Source organism: Leptidea sinapis, chromosome 6, assembly GCF_905404315.1.
Source record: "Leptidea sinapis chromosome 6, ilLepSina1.1, whole genome shotgun sequence".
NCBI classification, from domain to species: domain Eukaryota; kingdom Metazoa; phylum Arthropoda; class Insecta; order Lepidoptera; family Pieridae; genus Leptidea; species Leptidea sinapis.
Genome location: NC_066270.1, coordinates 5,334,861 through 5,355,524, shown reverse-complemented (window position 1 = coordinate 5,355,524; position 20,664 = coordinate 5,334,861). Strand labels below are relative to the sequence as shown.

The window sequence follows — 20,664 nt, the reverse complement described above, 5'->3', positions numbered from 1 at the left end:
CCACGTCCAATTAGCAGTGCGTCGATCTTTTGAGATTACGGCTCTTTACAAAACTTTACTTTGAAACAATGACAAAATGACGTTTACAAAATGGCAAATAACGTAGTTATAGGTAGTTTGAAATTTCACCACTTGAACACATCAGTTGATGACACTACACAATAATTATGTTTGTCAGATACCTTTTATTAGATTTTCTACACTTTGTTGCCTATGTGTGCGATAAGGATTGACCGTGCATATGCAGAGCCACAGATATGTACTAGCTATATTGTTTAGTATAATAATATAGCCATATTGTTCCATATCACCACCGCTATTAGTTCTTGCGAATCAGAATCACAAGCTTGGCTTTAACTGAGTGTAAGTTAAGCATAATCTTTGTTTGTTTTTTTTACCAGCTGAAAATAAAGTGTATTTAAGGCCCCTATACCAAGAAATCGACAAAATAGCGCAAATTTGATGATTTATATAAAGCTGATATTTTTACAAAAAATAATTAAATTTCTACAGTATATGAAAAATAAATTAATTTTTTCTTTACAATTCAATTTTTTATAGGCAGTGCGAAAAAAAAACACCAATACACCCCTACTTTTACAGATGGAGCCATGCTAATTAATCAATATAGATAAAATATTTGTATGAAAATTTATTAAGTGTACACCAATAATATTTAACATAGTTTTGTAAAGAAAATAGTATTGTTTTTAATAAATTAATAAAGATCTTGTTAACCTAGCTCAGCTCGATTCCTCTAGGCTATTGGCTCTGTCTCCAGCCTTATAAAAACAGCCCAATGCAAAAGTCAAGTTCATGTTTTATCACACTCGGCTAAGTTTTACGTAAGTAAAGTCTAAGTAAGCTCTATAGATCTTAGACTACGCTTTTTTTTAAATATGTCTCATAAACGTGAAAACATTGATATTATATATAAAGTTTAATCAGGAAATTGCTTGAGTTTTGTTGGTTCGCAGACATCTTTTTACAACAGTTAAATTTCATGGTTTTATTAAAATTACTAGTTTATATAATAAATGTTTAAAATACTCACCAATTATTTACTTGTAGTATCGTTAACCCTGTATCTTGTGCTAATTGCTTTTTCTGGTCTTCCGAAGGGTACGGATGCTGCAACAATACAAAAAATACAATTAATTACCAAAATCACTTTCATTTCAAATGATTTTTAATCAGTACTATTTAATGTCAATATTTTAGATTATCTCTTTATGACGGTAAAATAGCGGTAATAGTTATTTATGCAACTGTTGTGTAATAAGGGGTATTAAATCACGAATGTGGAAATAGTATCACATAAGTGTTGCATACAAGACTTCATCAACACCCATAATATGAATCCTCTGTTATAGATTCTGAAACAGTTAGCTTACTGCTAACATTAAAAAAGCCTATCCCAGTAACCATTACATCATCCAAACTAGTGTTGTAATGAAATTCAGCACAACATTACAACACTCGTTTGGATGATGTAATGGTTACTAGGACTGGCTTTTTTAATGCTGGCAATAAGCTAACTGTTTTAGAATTTTTAATAGAGGATTTAAAGCATGGGTGTAGATAAAATGTTATTACAATACTATGATGTAACGAAGTATTAATGCTACCAAATACGACATATTTTCTAACTCTGTACACATAATAATATGTATCGCAACAATTACTGTCCCAATACTACGAAACAAAACACCAAACTAAATAATATTATTTGTACTAAGAATATACGGGTGTTTATCTCAATACAGTATTTCATTCGCATGAATTTGTGAATTTCCAATTATTGTCGAAATTTTAAAGATATTTAAAGTTACATGATGATTGGTTATCAGCAAGCGTTTTATTTAGCAATGGTAGAAAAGTACCGCTATGTGAACAGAATCCACAACAAAATATAAACACAGGTATTTTCGTAAATCATTCATGCACAACTCTTGCAAGACAGCGAGTAAAAAACATAAGATTTTACCGATAGCCACAGAGACGTACTAGCTATATTGACTAAAACAATAATATGGGTATTCTTTATAATATTTTAGTTATATTATAATTATAACAATAACATACATATATGAAAGTATTTCTTGCTAAATTTGAAGAACACTATCACAAAGTTAAATTTGGCTTTTGATAAATATATAATGTTATAAATTAAAATTAATTATTGAGGTTCGAAAATTTTCACTTTGAGCTTAAACACTCAAAATACTTTGAATATGAACTAAATGTGAACATAACCATATTTCGTGTTATTTAGATAGTCAGAGCTACTTTGAGCGTCAGTACGTCCCTGTGCGGTAGGTCTCCCAGAGAAATTGATACGTCAGTGTTACGATCGTGTAGAGACGCATAACGCACCATTGTCCGTCTGTAGCAACGTGTATTCACGGCTTTATTATGATTTATATACACTACACCATTATATTTTATGTGTCAGTTTGTGTTAATACATATGTGGTTGAAATGCGCGATAGTAAAGACTCATTTTTTCAAGGATTTGCAATAGCTCAATAATGAATATCAATTTATTAAACCACTTCAAAAACTGGAAAGCTTACAACTTTCTATTAAGCATAGAGACACAGATTCCTGTCGGCAAACATTGCATCTAATACATGCATAATGCATTTTTATCCGGGGGCACGTAATACAATTTTCTATAAAAATTTGGATCCTGAATAGTGGGCGATACCGTATGTCTATTTCTTACACACAGACCAGAATGGGTGTTTTAGTAGAAAATTTATTAACCTGGGTAAAAAAAAGCAAAGTCTTATATAACAAATCACTCACAAAGTTAACGTCAGGTGGGCCTTCTATTCATCAATATTATATTCCTTTAAATATTCGTCACACAACTTACTACTATCAAGTGTGGTCCAACTCAACCAAAATCCTGACTTTAAATTTATTACATGATCCTTAAAATCTAAACAATTTTTTATTTTTAAAGTGACATCCCTCACTTCTGGGTATAATTAAATTAAATTTGTACACGATGCGGGACTCGAACCTGCGACCTCTCGGGTTCCGTCTGAGCGCTCTAGCAACTTAGCCAACCGTTCGAGAGACGTATGGTTCGTAAGTCTTGGTATGTCTTCTTCAACTCTCAGGTTGAAGTCGAGAGGTTGCGGGTTCGAGTCCCACATCGTTCATTAATTTTGGTTACAAATTTAATTTGATCCATAAAATCTTAAATATAAAAAACCTAGTAACTTTTAATAACATATGTTTTAATCGAAAGCTGAGCCAAGATTTCTTCGTAGAAATTGGATCTCCGGATAGGTAATAAAATATCGTAAAACACTGCCTACAACCAAATCCATACGCGCATACTAATAAAAATAAAAATCTATCTCGAGTAATGTATTCATAGCGAATATTACATGTGCAGGGAAGATCCGCGCGACTTCAGGGGAGAGGCTCCCCGTGGTTTTACGTCAGCAATCTTTGTTTTAAAACGAGAATAAAATTTAGCACGAATACTGTTATAAGTATTTTTATTGCTGCGTTTGAACGAATCAAGACGTAGAGATAATTATTTCTGTACAAATTATTTAAGTTTTCTTTAGTGTTAAATAAAATAAATTTTCAATTATTTCTGTGTTAAAATTTTGAGTATATACTAGTTTTTTTTATTGTTAAGTCGGTGACAGCCAAGGTAGGTTTGTAACTACATAAGTGAGATGTGCTTGAGTCACACGTGCAATGTGAGGAAACGAGAGGCAAGAGCAGAGTCGCGGCAATATGGCACCGATTTCAAAAATAACAAAAATCGTAACCAGAATTAGGTTAATTAATTAAATTGCATAAAATACGCAAATATTTTTATACTATTTAGTGCATATTAACTTTTGTTTTTGAATAGTGTTTTTAAAGTCAGTTGGTTTTTTTTGCAATTTTTTTTTTAATTGAAAGGGTGATGAAGCATTGGTGGGATTGGTGTGAATAATTATTATGATAGGATCTTCTTATGATGACCTATATTACTTACTGTAAATGAAGGGATTCAAAGAATGAGTATGCATTTTATATCTCAACATCGCGAGATATAAAATTCTTGACAGCATGGATTTCCTCATATATCTTGGGGAAATTCTGAGGTACTGAACAAGCTTAAATACATATTCTTCTATTGAATACCAAAATATTATGTAGAATACAAACAATTAGTTATATTTTTAAAGTGATATCCCTCACTTCTAGGATTAATAAGCAAGTCTCGTCTCTGTTACAACGCTTTCACTCAATTTATAAATACATTTGCAAACGTAAGACATGTTTTCACAGCGAGGTATTCTACATACACAAATACAATTTTAGAATAAAATTTTATGAACGATGCGGGGCTCGAACGGGGCTTGAACGCTCGACCGCGATGAGAGTTGAACAAAGCATACAATATTTTATGACGATACGTCACTCGAACGGTTAGCTTAGTTGGGAGAGCACTGGCACGGAGCGCCAGAGGTCGTGGGTTCGAGCCCCGCATCGTTCATAAAAATTTTGTTTTAAAATTTTATATGTATATGTAGAATACCTCGCTGTGAAAACCTCTCTTACGACTGAGAAAATAGCTGATTCAGTGTTTTCAGCATAGCCAGTTCGCAAATGTATTTATAATTTGAGTGAAAGCATTATAACAGAGATGAGACTTGTTTGTGTTTGTATGGTGGTAGGTGTTGCCTGGGGGGTCGATATCCATCAATTGCATTGTTTATTGATATTATCGATTGTAATGAACGCGCGACTAATGCAGCGACCGCCCTGCCTTCCACGGATGTTTACCGAGCCCGCGCCAGACTACTACCAGTCTAAACAACACCCAGATTAATATATTATATTACACAGAATAATATATTTGCTGTTTGCATTTCACATTAGGAAAGTTACTCGTCATGCACTCCAGTTAACAATCACCTAAAGTATATTATATTTATACGCCATAATATATGAGAGTTTATTATTAATACCAAAGTGTTGCCTTCAGACCAGTGTTAGGCTCTTTTGCACAGGATGCCGCCTAGATTATGGGTACCACAACGGCGCCTATTTCTGCCGTGAAACAGTAATGTGTAAATATTACTGTGTTTCGGTCTGAAGGGCGCCGTAGCTAGTGAAGTTAATGGGCAAATGAGACTTAACATCTAACAGCGCAATTGTAATGCAGCTAAGAATTTTTAGGTTGTTCAAGAATCCTGAGCGGCACTGCATTGTAATGGGCAGGACGTATCAATTACATTCAACTGAACGTTTATCCTGTTTATCTCGGGTTACATATCTTTTTATGTCAATAAGGGCTTATTGACATAAAAAGATATGTAACCCGAAACCACACATACGTAAAGACATAATTAAAAAAATGTCTGCATTTTGAAAAAAAAAATGGAAATATATAAACATAAGAAAACTAAGGCAGATTTGTTGATAGGAAATACAAATATTACATATAATATACATATTGGTATATAAGTTTCTCAGTTGAATATGTCATACAATTTTTTTTATTATTTTCATATATTTCTTGTGGCTGAGTGTGGTATTTATTCGTTATAGAATATTGTTTCTTGAGCCGTTATAGGAGAAACACATTACTTTCAAAACTCGAAAGCCATTCGACGATCCAAAGTCTAAAAACCCAAGTAACTGTAAGTTGGGCTTTAATATTAATACCGAACAAAACCATTTGTAGTAACTTGCTCGAGGTTTTTTCAAGAGTTTTTCATCAGCGCCCGGGCGCGCGTCGAAAATCGAAAAAACATTATCAAAAATTTATGGACCCTATTACGGTGTACACAAAAACAGGGAAATGATAAAGTTGGCCTGGCCCGCTCGCCAGCTAACGGGATTTGTCAAATTTATACTGCCATCGGGCGTTTTTGCTGATGTTACTCAATTATTTTTAATTTCGTAATACCGCGGCCACCCTTTACGATACTGCGTGCATTATAATAAACACCAACTCTACTCATTATATGACAAATTACTTTTTTTTTAAATTGGGAATAACAAATAAACAAAATTATGAGACAAAATTGTATTCAGATACGCTACCGCATCTTTCTATTTACAACGTTTAGGTATACAATGCTAATTAATTTTGATGAGGACTTAAAAACCTATTTCTGCCGTGAAGCAGTAATGTGTAAGCATTACAGTGTTTCGGTCTGTAGGGCGCCTTAGCTAGTGAAATTACTGGCCAAATGAGACTTGATATCTTATGTCTTAATGTGGCTAGAGCAATTGTAGAGCCGCTCAGAATTTTTGGGTTTTACAATAAATTAGCGGCACTGCATTGTAATGGGCAGGGCGTATTAATTACCATCGGCTGAACGTCCTGCTCGTCTCATCCCTTATTGTCATAAAAAAATATGGCTACATACAAAAACAAACAAAAGACCTAATAACTTACATAATATAACAAGTAAAATAATTAATTATACCTTCTTTTATAGATCTCGTGTCCCAGTGATTTAATATTCAAAATATTAAGGAGCTATAAATACCACGTGGTTCACTTGTTTACGACTTGTCAATCAAAATCTTCTTTATAGATGTTCTTTCTTTCTCTATACGTTAGTTTATTGTAAGCCTAAGCGTATTCACCTACGTCATGAGTAAAAAAAAATACATCACTTTTGTTTGTAATTCAAACTGATTGAGCCGTAAAATTTTACCTCGTTAGTACTAGGCGAACATAAACCTTATAGAGATATCAAATTTCGTAGCGTCTCGTATAAATCTCGCATCGCATTAAAATCACGATTATACGCGGCATAAGTTAGCAATAAATCGCGTATCGGGTGAACGTAGAGAGAGCCCTCGGAGTGAAAAAATTCTCTTGCGGAACTATAAATTACGTTTTGTTCGAACAATCCATTTGTTTCGAGTGTATGGGGCAGGGGGTGTTGGAATGGGATATGTAAATACGTTGACAGACTAATATACAAGATGAGTTTGGGAATCAAACAATATCTTTACTGGTTGAAGTACGAATTTTATGATAGCTATCATCGGAGAAGAACGCGAAAGCGTACTATTATATCATAACTTTTTAATATTACATACACACGTAATTACAACCGATACTATATTCAATTTATTTCTATCTCAGATAAGATATTCTAGCTTGTCTCTGGTAAATTACAACGTGCTCGTGGTGAATATTTTTTAATCTTTCGCTAACTTTGAAAAAATACCTTGCACGGTAAAATTTCTGAATACCATCTGATAATCCCAAAATAACAGTGATGTAAGTTGGCAAATAAAGTTGAAAGGCGTAGGAAAAAAAAAATTCTCAGTTGTGATCGTTGATTAGTGGCAAAGCTCAATATTGTTACTAGGATTGCATACTTGCGAAGCAATTAGTAAAATTAGGCTTAGCACAAACTAAATTCCAAATAAACAGAAAGCTCCACAAATCTCGTATCACGTGCTACAGTTATATATTTACGAATCTCATAGTCGTATGTCGTCCCAGAAGGCGCATGACAGTTTATCACAATTCTAGCCGCATTGCCGTAACAATAATACATTCAGAGTAAAAGCTGATTCTCCGATGCTCTAAGCAACATTCTATTCTCACAGGAATGCCTTTCAATTTCAGGGTTCCGTAGAAAGAAAAGTTGGATAACATTCATATACAAATTTCTAATTCAAATTTTAAAATTTTGGGTTGGCTTTGGTAAATTTAAGGGATTGGGATGTAATATCTAGCGAGGATGATGAGTATCTATGGAAGGGTTGAAGCGAATTGATCAAGTCATGGAGGCATTCCGGCAAAAATTGTATATTATCCTTAAGGATAGCATACAACACTATTTTTGAAACACCTTTGTTTGAAGGAACTCATGTTATGTCGACCTACAAATACCGTCCAAGGAAGATAGTTACTTAGATTTAGTAGCTGACGTTATTTGTACTTTATACCCAATGACGTTCTTGTCATTGTTTATACCTCTATATCTTCTCTCTGTTTGTACTGTTATGTTTCATTTCAAAAGAGTTCGAGTATCATATCGGTGCAAAGGATTCCGTCTAAAGGTACCAGGGTAACATAAGCTTGTTCCGTCACGTTGATAATCGTATAAAATTAGAACGCGTTTCCGTATCGTATCATAAAAATGGTAGGAATTTCTTGTAAGAGTTATACTTGGCTTCAGTCACTTAATAATGTATATTGTTTCATATTCAGGTGATGTATAAAGTTTTTCGCGAGACGTGACGTTTCATATCCTTTTCATCAATTATGCACTTCTAGTTTGTACGTGTTGGAAATAACAGGGAATTTAGAGCAACACTATGCATAATTATGTTTGATATGTTTATCTTAAAAATATATTTCCCTCAATAGGCGTCACCGTGTTGTAATAAACTGTTTGTACACTGTTTCTAATCTAATTTCATATTTTATAATGATAAAAGCTAGAGTAGTATTACCGTATCTAAGTGCTCTAATAACAAGAATTATTCATTGAACTTCGAAAATACGATTTCGAAGAATGCTGTAAAAGATAAAGAAACTTATTGTTCAAAGCAGCGTTACCGACCATCAAATATTATTGTCGTCACAACTTTTTTTATAGGAAATAGTTGACCAAGCTCTACTCGCTATGAAAAATCGGAAAATCGTGCTATCCCAGATATGAGACCACCAGAGAAAGATCGGATCGCACTCACATACCCCTGTGTAGTAAGTTTTTTCTTATGAAAATAAGGGACGAGACGAGCAGGACGTTCAGCTGATGGTAATTGATACGCCATGCCCAGTACAATGCTGTGTCACTCAGGATTCTTGAAAAACCCATAAATTCGGATTCGCGCTACAATTTCGCTTGTCTCCTTGAGACATATGATGTTAAGTCTTATTTGCCCAGTTTCTTATTTCACTAGCTACGGCGCTCTTCAAAACGAAACATAGTAATGTTTACACATTACTACTTCACGGTGCAAAAATAGGTGCCGAAGTGTAGTAAGTTTCGTCAAAATTGATATATGCAAAATATCATCGACCCATAGACGTCTAATAAAGGGCGAACACAGATACCACGTCATAGATACCACAGTATTTTTTATCGTAACCCATGAGCATGTACAGTATGCGCGTCCGCTTACCTCAAGAACTGAATCGTATGCATTACTAGTATGTATGTAGTTGTAGGTATGAGAAGTCTAAGTCTGTTGTAATATCGATGCAAAAATATATATAATTTAATTTATATGTACAACAATTGCTCGTTTAAATATTATGGAAATGATTCCCGTTGGATGCACTATTATTATTTATCATAACAAAAGTATTCAGCTTTTTCATTATATCCCAACATTTTATGTGTATAGTGATTTTAACTTACATTTCGTTTACTGCCGTTGGTGGGTTCAACCCCTTAACCGAAAATAGATGTCAAAGTCGGAGTCCTCTCGTACGGACCGTTACGGCTCACCAGGGACGCATAAAGGTGTAGATGTGGCCCTAACCCTATCGAAGATGTGACTGCAAGATGAATGGTACTGTGCCAGCCCCATGTGTAACTCCTTGCTTATTTATGCTATCCTAGTGTTTGGGATACCTACGTTAACTTAAGTTATTTTGTTTATTTATTTTGTCGAAAGAAGCTTTTAGAGACTGCTTTTTATGGAATAAGAAAAAATGCCCTGAACAGTTTTAGTCGAACTAGCTAATTTATTTTAATGGTTGATAAAGAATATATAAACATATATTATATAATCTAGATGGGCATTAATCAACAACCCACACAGTATGGTCGACTAAAGAATTTAGATTAATAGCAATAAATTAAATTATATCTAAATTGAAACAGACAGTCACTAAAATACATTTCAAAATGCTGTTAAATAAACTAAAATACAAAATGGCGATAGCACACTGCTCTTTTAATTGCATACCGATGTCAACTTGTCACAGACTATAACGACAAATGAATACGGCACTTTTTATTCTTCGAACGCAAATCGGACATTTGCCAATTTTCAGTGAAATTTACCGTGAATTTTCTACAGATAAAGAATTCAGTGATCCGACCACCGCATCCGGTACTCTCTAAATTATGCAATGCTGTAATGGACAGCGTCCGTGCAATTTAGTTGCTGAAATAGAGGCTTTTTTCACCGCACCATTCTTTACCTGTCCACGGGTTAAGTTAAACTTATCGGTTTTCATTTATTTGTTTTAAATAAATATTCAAATACAGATTTCAAATGTCTGAAATTTAACAACAACGCGACTGATAACAATTTAAAATGCCTGTCCGTTTATTTTATAAAGTTTTATTAAAATTGAATTTGATTTTGGAATGAAATCTAAGTTGTTGAATCAAATTTTATTGCGTCTCTATGATCCCATACATAGAGTAAAGATATGTTTGTAAATGGAACAAGTTTATGGTGTGAATAAACCAATACTAACAATGCAACTAAACGTCAAACGTTGATACTAATCTGTGGCGCCGGATGTGTTGACGTCGCTCGGAAGACGCAACTGGGCTAGGAAATGAGATAGCTACTCACAGCTAGTGACGTGTCGCTTTCATCCAATTGGGTGACGTCAGGTTACAATGTCTATGGCTGCTTTTGTTTTCAAAATTCGAAATTCAAATTCAAACGCTGTTCTAATGCTGTTATTCAAATGAATATGATCGGGCGAACGCTCATGATATTAATTATTTGTATGTTCGATAATAACATCTACAAAATCAATAAGTTTTTTTCATAGATTTTTTTTTTGTTTTCTATTTAGTCTTCTGGGCAAAAAGGCAATGGTATATACATTTATGATACATGATACATTTAGGATTTTAAGAGAATTCTTTGAGGAAATAATACGCTTAATCCTTGCGAACAAAGTCGCGGCTTCCAGCATTGTTGTCCGCCATGACACGCAAGATCCATGTAGAATAGTCGTATAAATAAGGGCACAATTTAAGCGGTAAAGGCACTGTAAAGAAAACTTGATGAATATGTAAGTATGATACTTTGCATATCGATCGAGATCAAAGAGAGCCGCGGCTACTACACCTGCGCACAGTTCACAATGCGAAAAATATTCACGAGAGCGGTTGACAACTCAAAGAGATCTTTTTTCAGGCGGGTCTTAGGGAGACTTTTTCGATCTGGCAATTATTGACGGTTGCTTTTTCAATTTCAAATGTTCTTTATTCAACTTTAAATTTATAAGATGCTTCAAATGTTTTTTAGTTTTGAAATTCGAATGCACAATTTAGTTTACTGAGGCTGGGCTGAATATTTATTATCTGTTTTCATACGAGTAATTATTAATAATATAATCGAAAAACTGAAAACTGATCTGCTGTAAAGGACAATACAGACTGTAAGTCATCGTAGGACGCAGTGATTTAGCGTCCGTCGATAACCGCTGTGAAATCACGGCGACGTAGAGGAGCTGTTTATGCGACGCGGCGCGTATGACCGACGCCGACCATAGACAATGTAAACACGGTACTGTGGGTATTCGAAATGACGCATTGTCTCAAACAAACAAACAGTTTGATAAGACCATGCATAACTATGCTCGTCTTTCGATGCTTCACCTAATAGAAATGTGATATTCCATAATAAAAAGGGCAGCTGTTTGAGTCTATAAGATTAGTCTATTATACTTGTATGCTTAAGATCTACTTATTTACTGTTACGCAATATTTAAATTATATTTTTGGCAACGTTTATTGGCTGGTGTAACCATAGACAACAAAAGTCAGGCAAGGATAAAAGGCATTTTCTGAACTCATTCTCTGGGGTCAATCCTGAAAGCAATACCACCGCTTTGGTAACAAAATGGCGCGCCGAGGGAGAAAAAATGGCGTTAAGTACTCTCCTAGTATTTTTTAGCGCTTTGAAAAAAAATATATACTATAAGTCTTTGATACTGCTTTAAAATAAACAAAATACAATCGTAGCTTAGAATGTATAAGCCAAAAGAATGTCTTCTTCTTTTCACAGTAAACCACTCTCGCATTGCCTTCCGCGCAATGCTCCTCTACTACTTTTGGTGGTTTGTAGCACTGCGGGAGTACTCCACCACAGTTGTCTTCATGACTGCTTTGATCAGATCCGTACGTCGCGTGGGTTAGCATCCTTTCGCTCTTCTCCCCTCCACCTGGCCCTGCACTATCAACCGCTCAATCGATCCTTCATTTCTGGAAATGTGGCCAAAGAACTCGAATTCGTAATTGCAGAGTCGACGATAGCCTTTCTTTTATCTTCAGTTCTTTCAAGATGGAAGTGTTGATTCGGAAAGCGGTTAATTTAATTTACACGTCTATGCATGTATTCAATAGTTGACCTTTTCGAAAGAAGATGAACAAAAGTTGTACGAAATTTATGTTGATTTGAAATAATATGTATATAAAAAAATTCATGAGATGCTGTTGGGTCAAGTTTATCCGTTCATTGGATGTAATCCATATACATATTATTATTATAAGAATATACCTATAAATATAACTAGTGAAACATTTTTGTTTTTTTTTTTAACTTTAATGAAAATAAGGGACGAGACGAGCAGGACGTTCAATGCAGTGCCCCTCAGGATTCTTGAAAAACCCAAATTCTGGCACTACAATTGCGCTCGTCACCTTGAGACAAGATGTTAAGTCTCATTTGCCCAGTAATTTCACTAGCTACGGCGCCCTTCAGACCGAAACACAGTTACGCTTATTATTCAAGCAAATCTTAATTATGAATGTTTTTAATCCCAGATTTCCTTATTATATTACATTCAGTAATTCCATCACACGTACTGGCATACTATCCTGAATGAAAAGAAAGTCTATAAATTTTATGCAACGTGTTCTATATTCAAATATTCAAAGCTCGTGTGACATTTCATTACAGATCTTCCCACAACTAGTTAAGATCTATCTACACGGGCCAGGCATCGCAGGTCACGTACGGAGGCGGGTGCTCAGCCCCCGCCCTAGGGCTCCGGTGACACAAGTATTGCGGGCCCTCTAAGTGTTAAAGTCATCTTTGACACTCAACTACAGTAAAAAGGCGCGTAACGACTGCAGTATTAATAAATTTTAATGATTTGACAGATTGACCAAGCATTCTTATAAGCTTGCATAAATTTAAATAAAACACTTTTAAAGGATTAAAGCGGGTGTAATTGTAACTGTTTTTACATCAGATTTTTGCCGACGTTTCAAGACCTTTCCAGATCTTGGTTTCAGGGGGACTGAAGTCTTTAAAAGGAACACTTTAAAGGTATTTTATTTAAATGTGTAACAGTCGCGTTAATCAAAGAAAATACTTATAGAAATTATTAAGATTTGTCAATTTTTTTAATGATAATAAGGGATGAGACGAGTTGGACGTTCAGGTGATGGTAATTGATACGCCCTGCCCATAACAATGCAGTGCCGCTCAAGATGATTGAAAAACCCAAAAATCCTGAGCAGCACTACAACTGCGCACGTTACCTTGAGACATAAGATGCTAAGTCTCATTTGCCCAGTAATTTCACTAGCTACGGCGCCTTTTAGACCGAAACACAGTAATGCTGCTCATTACTGCTTCACGGCAGGAATAACCGCCGTTGTGGTACCCATAATCTAGCCGGCATCCGGTGCAAAAGGAGCCTCCCACTGGTAAATTTAGTGATTGAACTGAACTTACCGGCGTGAACTTCACAGAGTGTTGGACGACCAATAAGCACCACTTAAATGAATTAACTGCACACGAAAGAAATGAATCCGGAATGAGTACATCAGAGGAAGTTTTAAAGTTGCCCCAATAGTCGGGAAGGTCTTGCCCTAGACAATAAGGAAGCGAACGCATGGAAGACCACCCGCCACCTGGTTGACGATGATCCAAAAAGACTTGAAAGAAGCAAATTAATAGCTACCATGCCGCAAAACCCTGGGGAATGGAAAATTAGGACAAGTAAGGCCAACCCCAAATAAATGGGAAAAGGTCTAAGAGGAAGAAGAAGAAATACTAAACATACCGAATAATTATTATGACTATGCTGATAAAGTTATAGCTATTGAATTTATCAGTGGGAGGCTTCTTTGCACAGAATGCCGGCTAGATTATGGGTACCACGGCGGCGCTTATTTCTGCCGTGAAGCAGTCATGTGTAAGTATTACTGTGTTTCGGTTTGAAGGGCGCCGTAGCTAGTGAAATTACTGGGCAAATGTGACTTAACATCTTATGTCTCAAGGCGACGAGCGCAATTGTAGTGCGGCACTGCACTGTAATGGGCAAGTCGTATCAATTACCATCAGCTGGACGTCCTGCTCGCCTCGTCCCTTATTTTCATAAAAAAAAGCAGCTTATAAGCAAAATATTATTAGATCTCCAATATCTCTACGCGTCATTCTGATATATTACGAGCCCAATCCCAACACGAGTAAATATTTTTTGGCCAATTCGCAAATCTTACTTGCCGATGGAAACAATAATACTAATAGTATTGTAGTTGGATAAGTAAGTACATGTCTCCAAGAGTATCGATCCAAGTTCGCGACCTCTGAACCGGAACAAGTCTGTCAGCCGGACCGGCGTCTCTCTGCCCGTACACCGACACCCAATAAATCACGTTTCTCGAATTGTACCGCTTTTGCCCATGAATAATGAACGAGACTCTCAGCTACACGATCACATTCCTTGATTAAATGCTCTCGGAACGAATTGCCAATATTGCACTCAAATTACTTTCTTGCAATAGCAACATTTTTGACAATTCCCAAATCGAAACGTCTGGTGGACACTTGAATTAACATAACTGTTTCTCTCCACCTTAAAAGGGTGAAATAGTTTGCTTTTATTATTTGCAAAAACAAATTGCTATAATCACATCAGAACCATGAATGGTCGTAACCCCGAGCCCCCCAATTACAAAGCACGAGCCGTCCAAAAGATGCTTTTTCTAATCTTCCCACGCGCTTTGTTCGCTCATAATTATAGGTTCAGAACGGTAATAACACATCGTTTCAATAAAATTGTATATCATTCCGTTCTTTTCCCCGCGAAAGCGTCGGTTGATTAGGGCAGCCATCTTGTAGGCGGGCACGCCCGAAGGCGATCCACGATTCCATTTTCAAAAAAAACTCTGATCGCTAAATCGAGCACGCGCGCGATCGTGTACTCGGTGTGTTTTTCAAATTGAGAACGTCCTTTGCCGTCATTATTGGGCGGGGATTTGACTACTGTCATATTTGACAGATGTGATTGACGTTTATAAATAGCGAAGTCAAGTACGAGCTTGTTAGTTCGGTGCGGGAACGTAAGAAACGTATTTAATAAGACTAAGAGCTTTTGATGTCACTGTCTACTTGTTACATGTCAAAACGAATTCGAGTTTAAACGGGAAAGTGTTAAGGTACATTTTCCGCTTGAGCTTTTTTCAGTAATATTAATTACTGGAAGCCTCGCGCGGAGCAGATGAGTGCATATTGAAACGTCAAAAATCTGTGTTTCTTTTACTTCTCATTTTCGGTTCGTTTCAATATCCTTCATGTCAGAGACGGGATGGACAGACGGTAGTGTAGGGGTTTTTTGAGATGAAACAGAAATGAAACTGCCTATTCGCGAGGAAATGTGTAAATGAAATTTTTATTCTCATTCTGTTTCATTGTCGTTGACGAGTTAATTGTATTTTTCGGAGGACTGTTTTTCTATTATGACAAACGTTTTTTTTCATAAAAAATATGATGCAGAATTTATAATCTAGAGGGGAATCATTCATATTAACAGAGAGCGGAGGCTTTCAGGGAAAATGGCTGCGATGTCTAGGCGGAGATGCATGAATATTAACACCGTGGCACCAGGCAGCCATAACTATATTAGAGATGTCGGAACGCTGCACGCTTACGTAGGGGCACGTTTGAAGTTGCGCCGAGGAGCGTCCTGAAATTTGACATTTTGACAGCTCTCCGACGTCGGCTGCCTTCATATCCCCCCCTCCCTCTTAACCCCCCAGCGCTGCGTTTCTATCTCTTGGCTTCTGAATATTTAATGCATCAGTAATTGATATCATAAGTCCGATGGCTATTAGAGTGCTTTTAGAATTCGCAATGATTCAATTACCCTATGTATTAAGAGGATAGTGTTAGCTTCAGTCATACTGTAGTATCATGCTTGTGTTTTGCAGACACTTGACCCGGAGAATTATTACTAAACACCTGTATCTATAGAATAAGGGGAAGCCTAGTCAATTGTGGATAATTTTACTTTAAATACAAAAAAAAATGTAATTTACATTTAGTTTATAGAAGATCAGTATTAAACTAAAACATCCACTTAAATCAACGTACAACTTCAGATGAAATCAGCACACTTAAGTTTTTTACTTTATATGTTATCTAAATATAATCAAATATTGAAATGAAGATTGAAGTATTAAAATTAATATTATATAAAAAAGCAACAAATCTTCAAGGGCATATTCCACGGGGAGTATTCTAACCTATATCCTGCCTCCGAATTCTAATCTACCACTCTCCACAAACTGAAATATTATACTCACCATCTGGATGTCAATGTAACAGAATCAATCATATGCAGTGACTCTACTTCTAGAGTAAGAAAAACTTTATTCCGTATATGACCAAATTGTGAATATATTTTTTCTAGCATGACTTTGAAACAGCGTGTAAATCAACCTAAAAAGCCGCAAAGGCGTATTAAATCGTTAAAACAGCTAAACAGATAATTGAACCAACATAATAATATCATAAAATACATTTGCGTAACAATCAACCTTCAACAAAATATTTAAGCAATGCTCAAAGTTAGTTTCAAAAGATGTCTAAGGCTTGGCACACACAAAGCGCCGCCCCGAGCGATCGCACGTTAGGAGCGGGCCTAATCAAACGGAATCCTGATTTCTCTTTGTTTCTAGTTTCTTTGAAGTCAAAATTTTAGATGTGACGTCACAGGTCGTGAGCTTGCACAGAATTGCTTCGGGCTCTTGTCATGGAAGATATTTTAGTTGTAGCTAAGAATTCGACTATACAATGGAAGGAAAGTATTATTTATTGAAATCGATAGCAAAGGCCAATCACGGCTCTTCATGGATCAGTCACATATTATATGAGTAGAATTACCAACACAACAATCGAAGGTTTATTTATAAAATGGTGTGCTCTATCTTGCTAGAGCAATGGAATCACAGGATCGTTGCCGGCTTTTAAGGAAGGTTAAGCGCTTTTTTTCAAGGTACCCATGTTGTATCGTCCCGGAAATATTGCACAAGGAACCTCATTCCACAGCTTTGTAGTACTTAGAAGAAATCTACTTGAAAACCGCACAGCCGAGGATCGCCACACATCCAGATGGTGGGGATGATGTACTTTGTGGCGTGTCGAAAGTGGAATTCGGCGGCAGAAATCAAGTGAAACAGTCCTTTAGAACACTTCCCTTCGATAGCTCTTTAGTACTTGGATTCTAGCTAGATAGGAACCACAGTGACTCATTACTCCACCGTGGGACAAAAGTGTGCAAACTTATCATCTCATCTTAACATCTTATTCGTAAATGACGTGCGCAATCGCTGTGCCGTACAAAAGTCTATCACTCATACTATATCGAAACATCACTGGAGAAGAGGAGTCTTTCAACATCAAGGTAGAGGCAAATACAATAAAGATTTTTCACAAGATTTTATTAGTATCGAAACATTTTAGCTACTTTAAAGTTAAAAGAAACCTATCTAACGTACAATCAGCATTCTACTCGATGGATACAAAAAGATTCTCTCAATTCTTCATATCTCACCGAGATTCAGTTGAAATGTTTCCACGTTGTCTGTGCTAATGAACATGAGTTATACCAGGGAATACCAGATCCGATTTTATGTGTGAACAAATATAAACGTTATAAGCGAGAGAATAGGGCTTACAATTGGTAACTAGTTATTGGTGAGCTCGATACATGATAATCTCAATCAGAGAACAATGGCTGAAGAAGCTTCCTGAATTTCATACAATAGGCTATGCAGCGTGAGGAACAAGTTACAAGCGGAGCGGTTTACTATTAAAGTAGCGATTTTGGAGGCGAGTTTTTTGGCGAATGGTATATAATTTATATTCAAATTATGTTTTATGTAAACATTTATGAATCATGAATTCAATGAATACAATTTATGATATAATTAAAGGTTTGTAAAAGTCACGGGCAAGTAATTTTAGACAGCGCCAGCTCAATTTCGAGAAGCACTTGGAGAAGTAGCCAAAAGATATCTGAGTTACATCTCGAAACTTGTACCCGACTGACGATGAGATGATGAAAAATATTTGCTTCGAAGACGATCATAGTAGTATAGCTATATGTAATGAACAGAGGCGTCGATTTTGTTCATAAATTATAGAAAAATCGTGTAATCTATTCTAATAGATATTAACGTTTAAATCTCGTTGTTCAAGGTAGGCCTGCTAAATTATAATGAAATGTAAAATCTTTTTTTCTGTACCCAGTTGTAGTTGGTCTTTAACTTCGACTTTTAAATGATAACTAATTTTAAAACTGTTTAGTAAGAGTTTATTAATGAAAATTTTACGACGAGATCTTAAGAATACAAGATAATATTAAATACAGCGCATTTTATATGTAGACGGTGAAATATCAGTTTATTGTTTATGTACAAAGTCTGTATATAAACTTTTGCACTCTGTGGCCGACTCACTCGCTTTGCGTTGTGTAGAGACATCGCATTTTTGTGCGTCGCGTACTTCATTTATCAACGAAAATGTTACGAAGATCTGTTCAATCTCATCTTCACGGCCGCTTCCGTGGCCAGAAAATCAAAAAGCGTTCCCTCACAGTTTGCGGTTTTCAAGTAACTTTCTTCGCCGCACTACAAAACTATGAAATGAAATGTCAAGCGCGTCGACACTCCTCTTCATCAATAAAATATAATAATAGTTTAAAAAAAACTTAAAAACACGCTAAACAGCAAAAATTCTCTTTGGTATTCGAAAATATCCTAATATTAGACAAATCGGCTTAAGATAATTCTTACCAATTCCTGCCTTATCGACGATAGATTAAAATTATATAAATTAACAAAAATCTTATTTTGCAAATTGAAAAATGGAATATTTTTATCAAACTAATGTATTGTCATCGATCCTCGATATATCTACGAAGCTTGAACAAAATCTGGCCGTTTAAAGTGAGTTAAAATCGCGTCCAAATGAGTCGGTTATAAACAAATATACATACATGTGAAGCTAATAAAAAGCGTGTAACGGCCGTTCCCAATATACTATCTACAGATAGAGATACATTACTACCTTCTACTGTCAGTAATTAGCCGTCAATAAGCTAAAGCTGTCCCAATATACCCGATAAGTCATTCTTATCGCCTTATACTGGGACGCGTGAATTGTAATTTCCATACAAACTTCTATCACTGGTAAGCTATACGTCGTCCCATTGACAGACAGCGTGTACGGATAAGCGACTTACCCTCGATAAGTTTATTGGGACATAAAAGTCAACGATAGTTACGATTTTTATCTCAAGTAAGACATAGACTGAATATTGGGAACGGCCGTAAGAACATTTGCCGATAGCGCTCGATAGCCACAGTTATTTGTTTGACAGCTATGAAATATAGGTTCGTTACACACATGCTAGAATCGTACTCCTAGTTATACAGTCCCGTTGACTTTGACTGACCATAAAACGTAATTACTCTGTGTATTGGTAACAGAACAATAATATACGAGCAACACTGACATAGTATCGGTATTGCTACAGAGTAAATACATTGAGCACAATAACAAACCCAATCAGAAGACAATAACACCGTAGCCTTCCATATCTTCGCTAATAGCAGACAGTCTGTGGTGTAATTCATAAGCGATAATTCAACATGCAATTGTTTTGGAAGCTTGCGTAAAACCATAGTTACTTGGAATAATTAAAAATAAAGATGTTTACTAGTATTTTATGTTGTTTTGTTATAATTATCTTTTGTAAATACTTGGTGTAGAAAAACTAATAAGTAAAGTAGACAGTTTTTATATAGAATAAATTTAATGCTCCTATGTTTAGATCCATAAATAAAATCGCAATAGTAACTATTCATATACTTTATAATTGAAAAAAAAAAAATGTTTTATGTTGTATAGAGTAAATGACCATTAAATTTGTTGTAAGTTTTTGTCAAGTGAGAATGACAATCTCGGTAATATTTGAATGTAAGTTTGAGGTCGGATTAAGAATGACGAGTTTTTTTTTATGAAAATAAGGGAAGAGACGATTAATTGATACGCTCTGCCCATTACAATGCAGTTCCGATCAGGATTCTTGAAAGACCCAAAAATTTTAAGCGGCAGTACAACTGCGCTCATCACCTTGAGATAAGATGATAAGTATCATTTGCCCAGTAATTTCACTAGCTACGGCGCCCTTCAGACCCAAACACAGTAACGCTTACACATTACTGCTGCAGAAATGGGCGCCGTTGTGGTACCCATAATCTAGCCGGCATCCTGTACTAAGGAACCTCCCACTGGTATCCAAATAAGTTGCTAGCTTTGAAGTTTTAGCAGAGTTATTACTCGCTTTTCTTATCCAATTACGGCAGCGGCCCACCCCGAGCTCCCGTCCGATAACCCTGTCAGCTGTGTGACAGAGTAGCGCAGTTATCTCCCGCC

At 35.8% G+C, this 20,664-nt stretch overlaps 1 protein-coding gene across 8 annotated transcripts in view; it reads right to left on the bottom strand.

The window, feature by feature from the left end:
• LOC126964795 (homeobox protein homothorax) overlaps window positions 1–20,664 on the bottom strand; it is a 321,561-nt gene that overhangs the window by 71,597 nt on the left and 229,300 nt on the right. For all 8 annotated transcript variants that reach the window (XM_050808059.1, XM_050808060.1, XM_050808063.1 and 5 more), the window contains exon 11: window positions 1,055–1,131. In XM_050808059.1, the coding sequence (XP_050664016.1) occupies window positions 1,055–1,131 (77 nt within the window). The remainder of the gene's footprint in view (window positions 1–1,054; window positions 1,132–20,664) is intronic.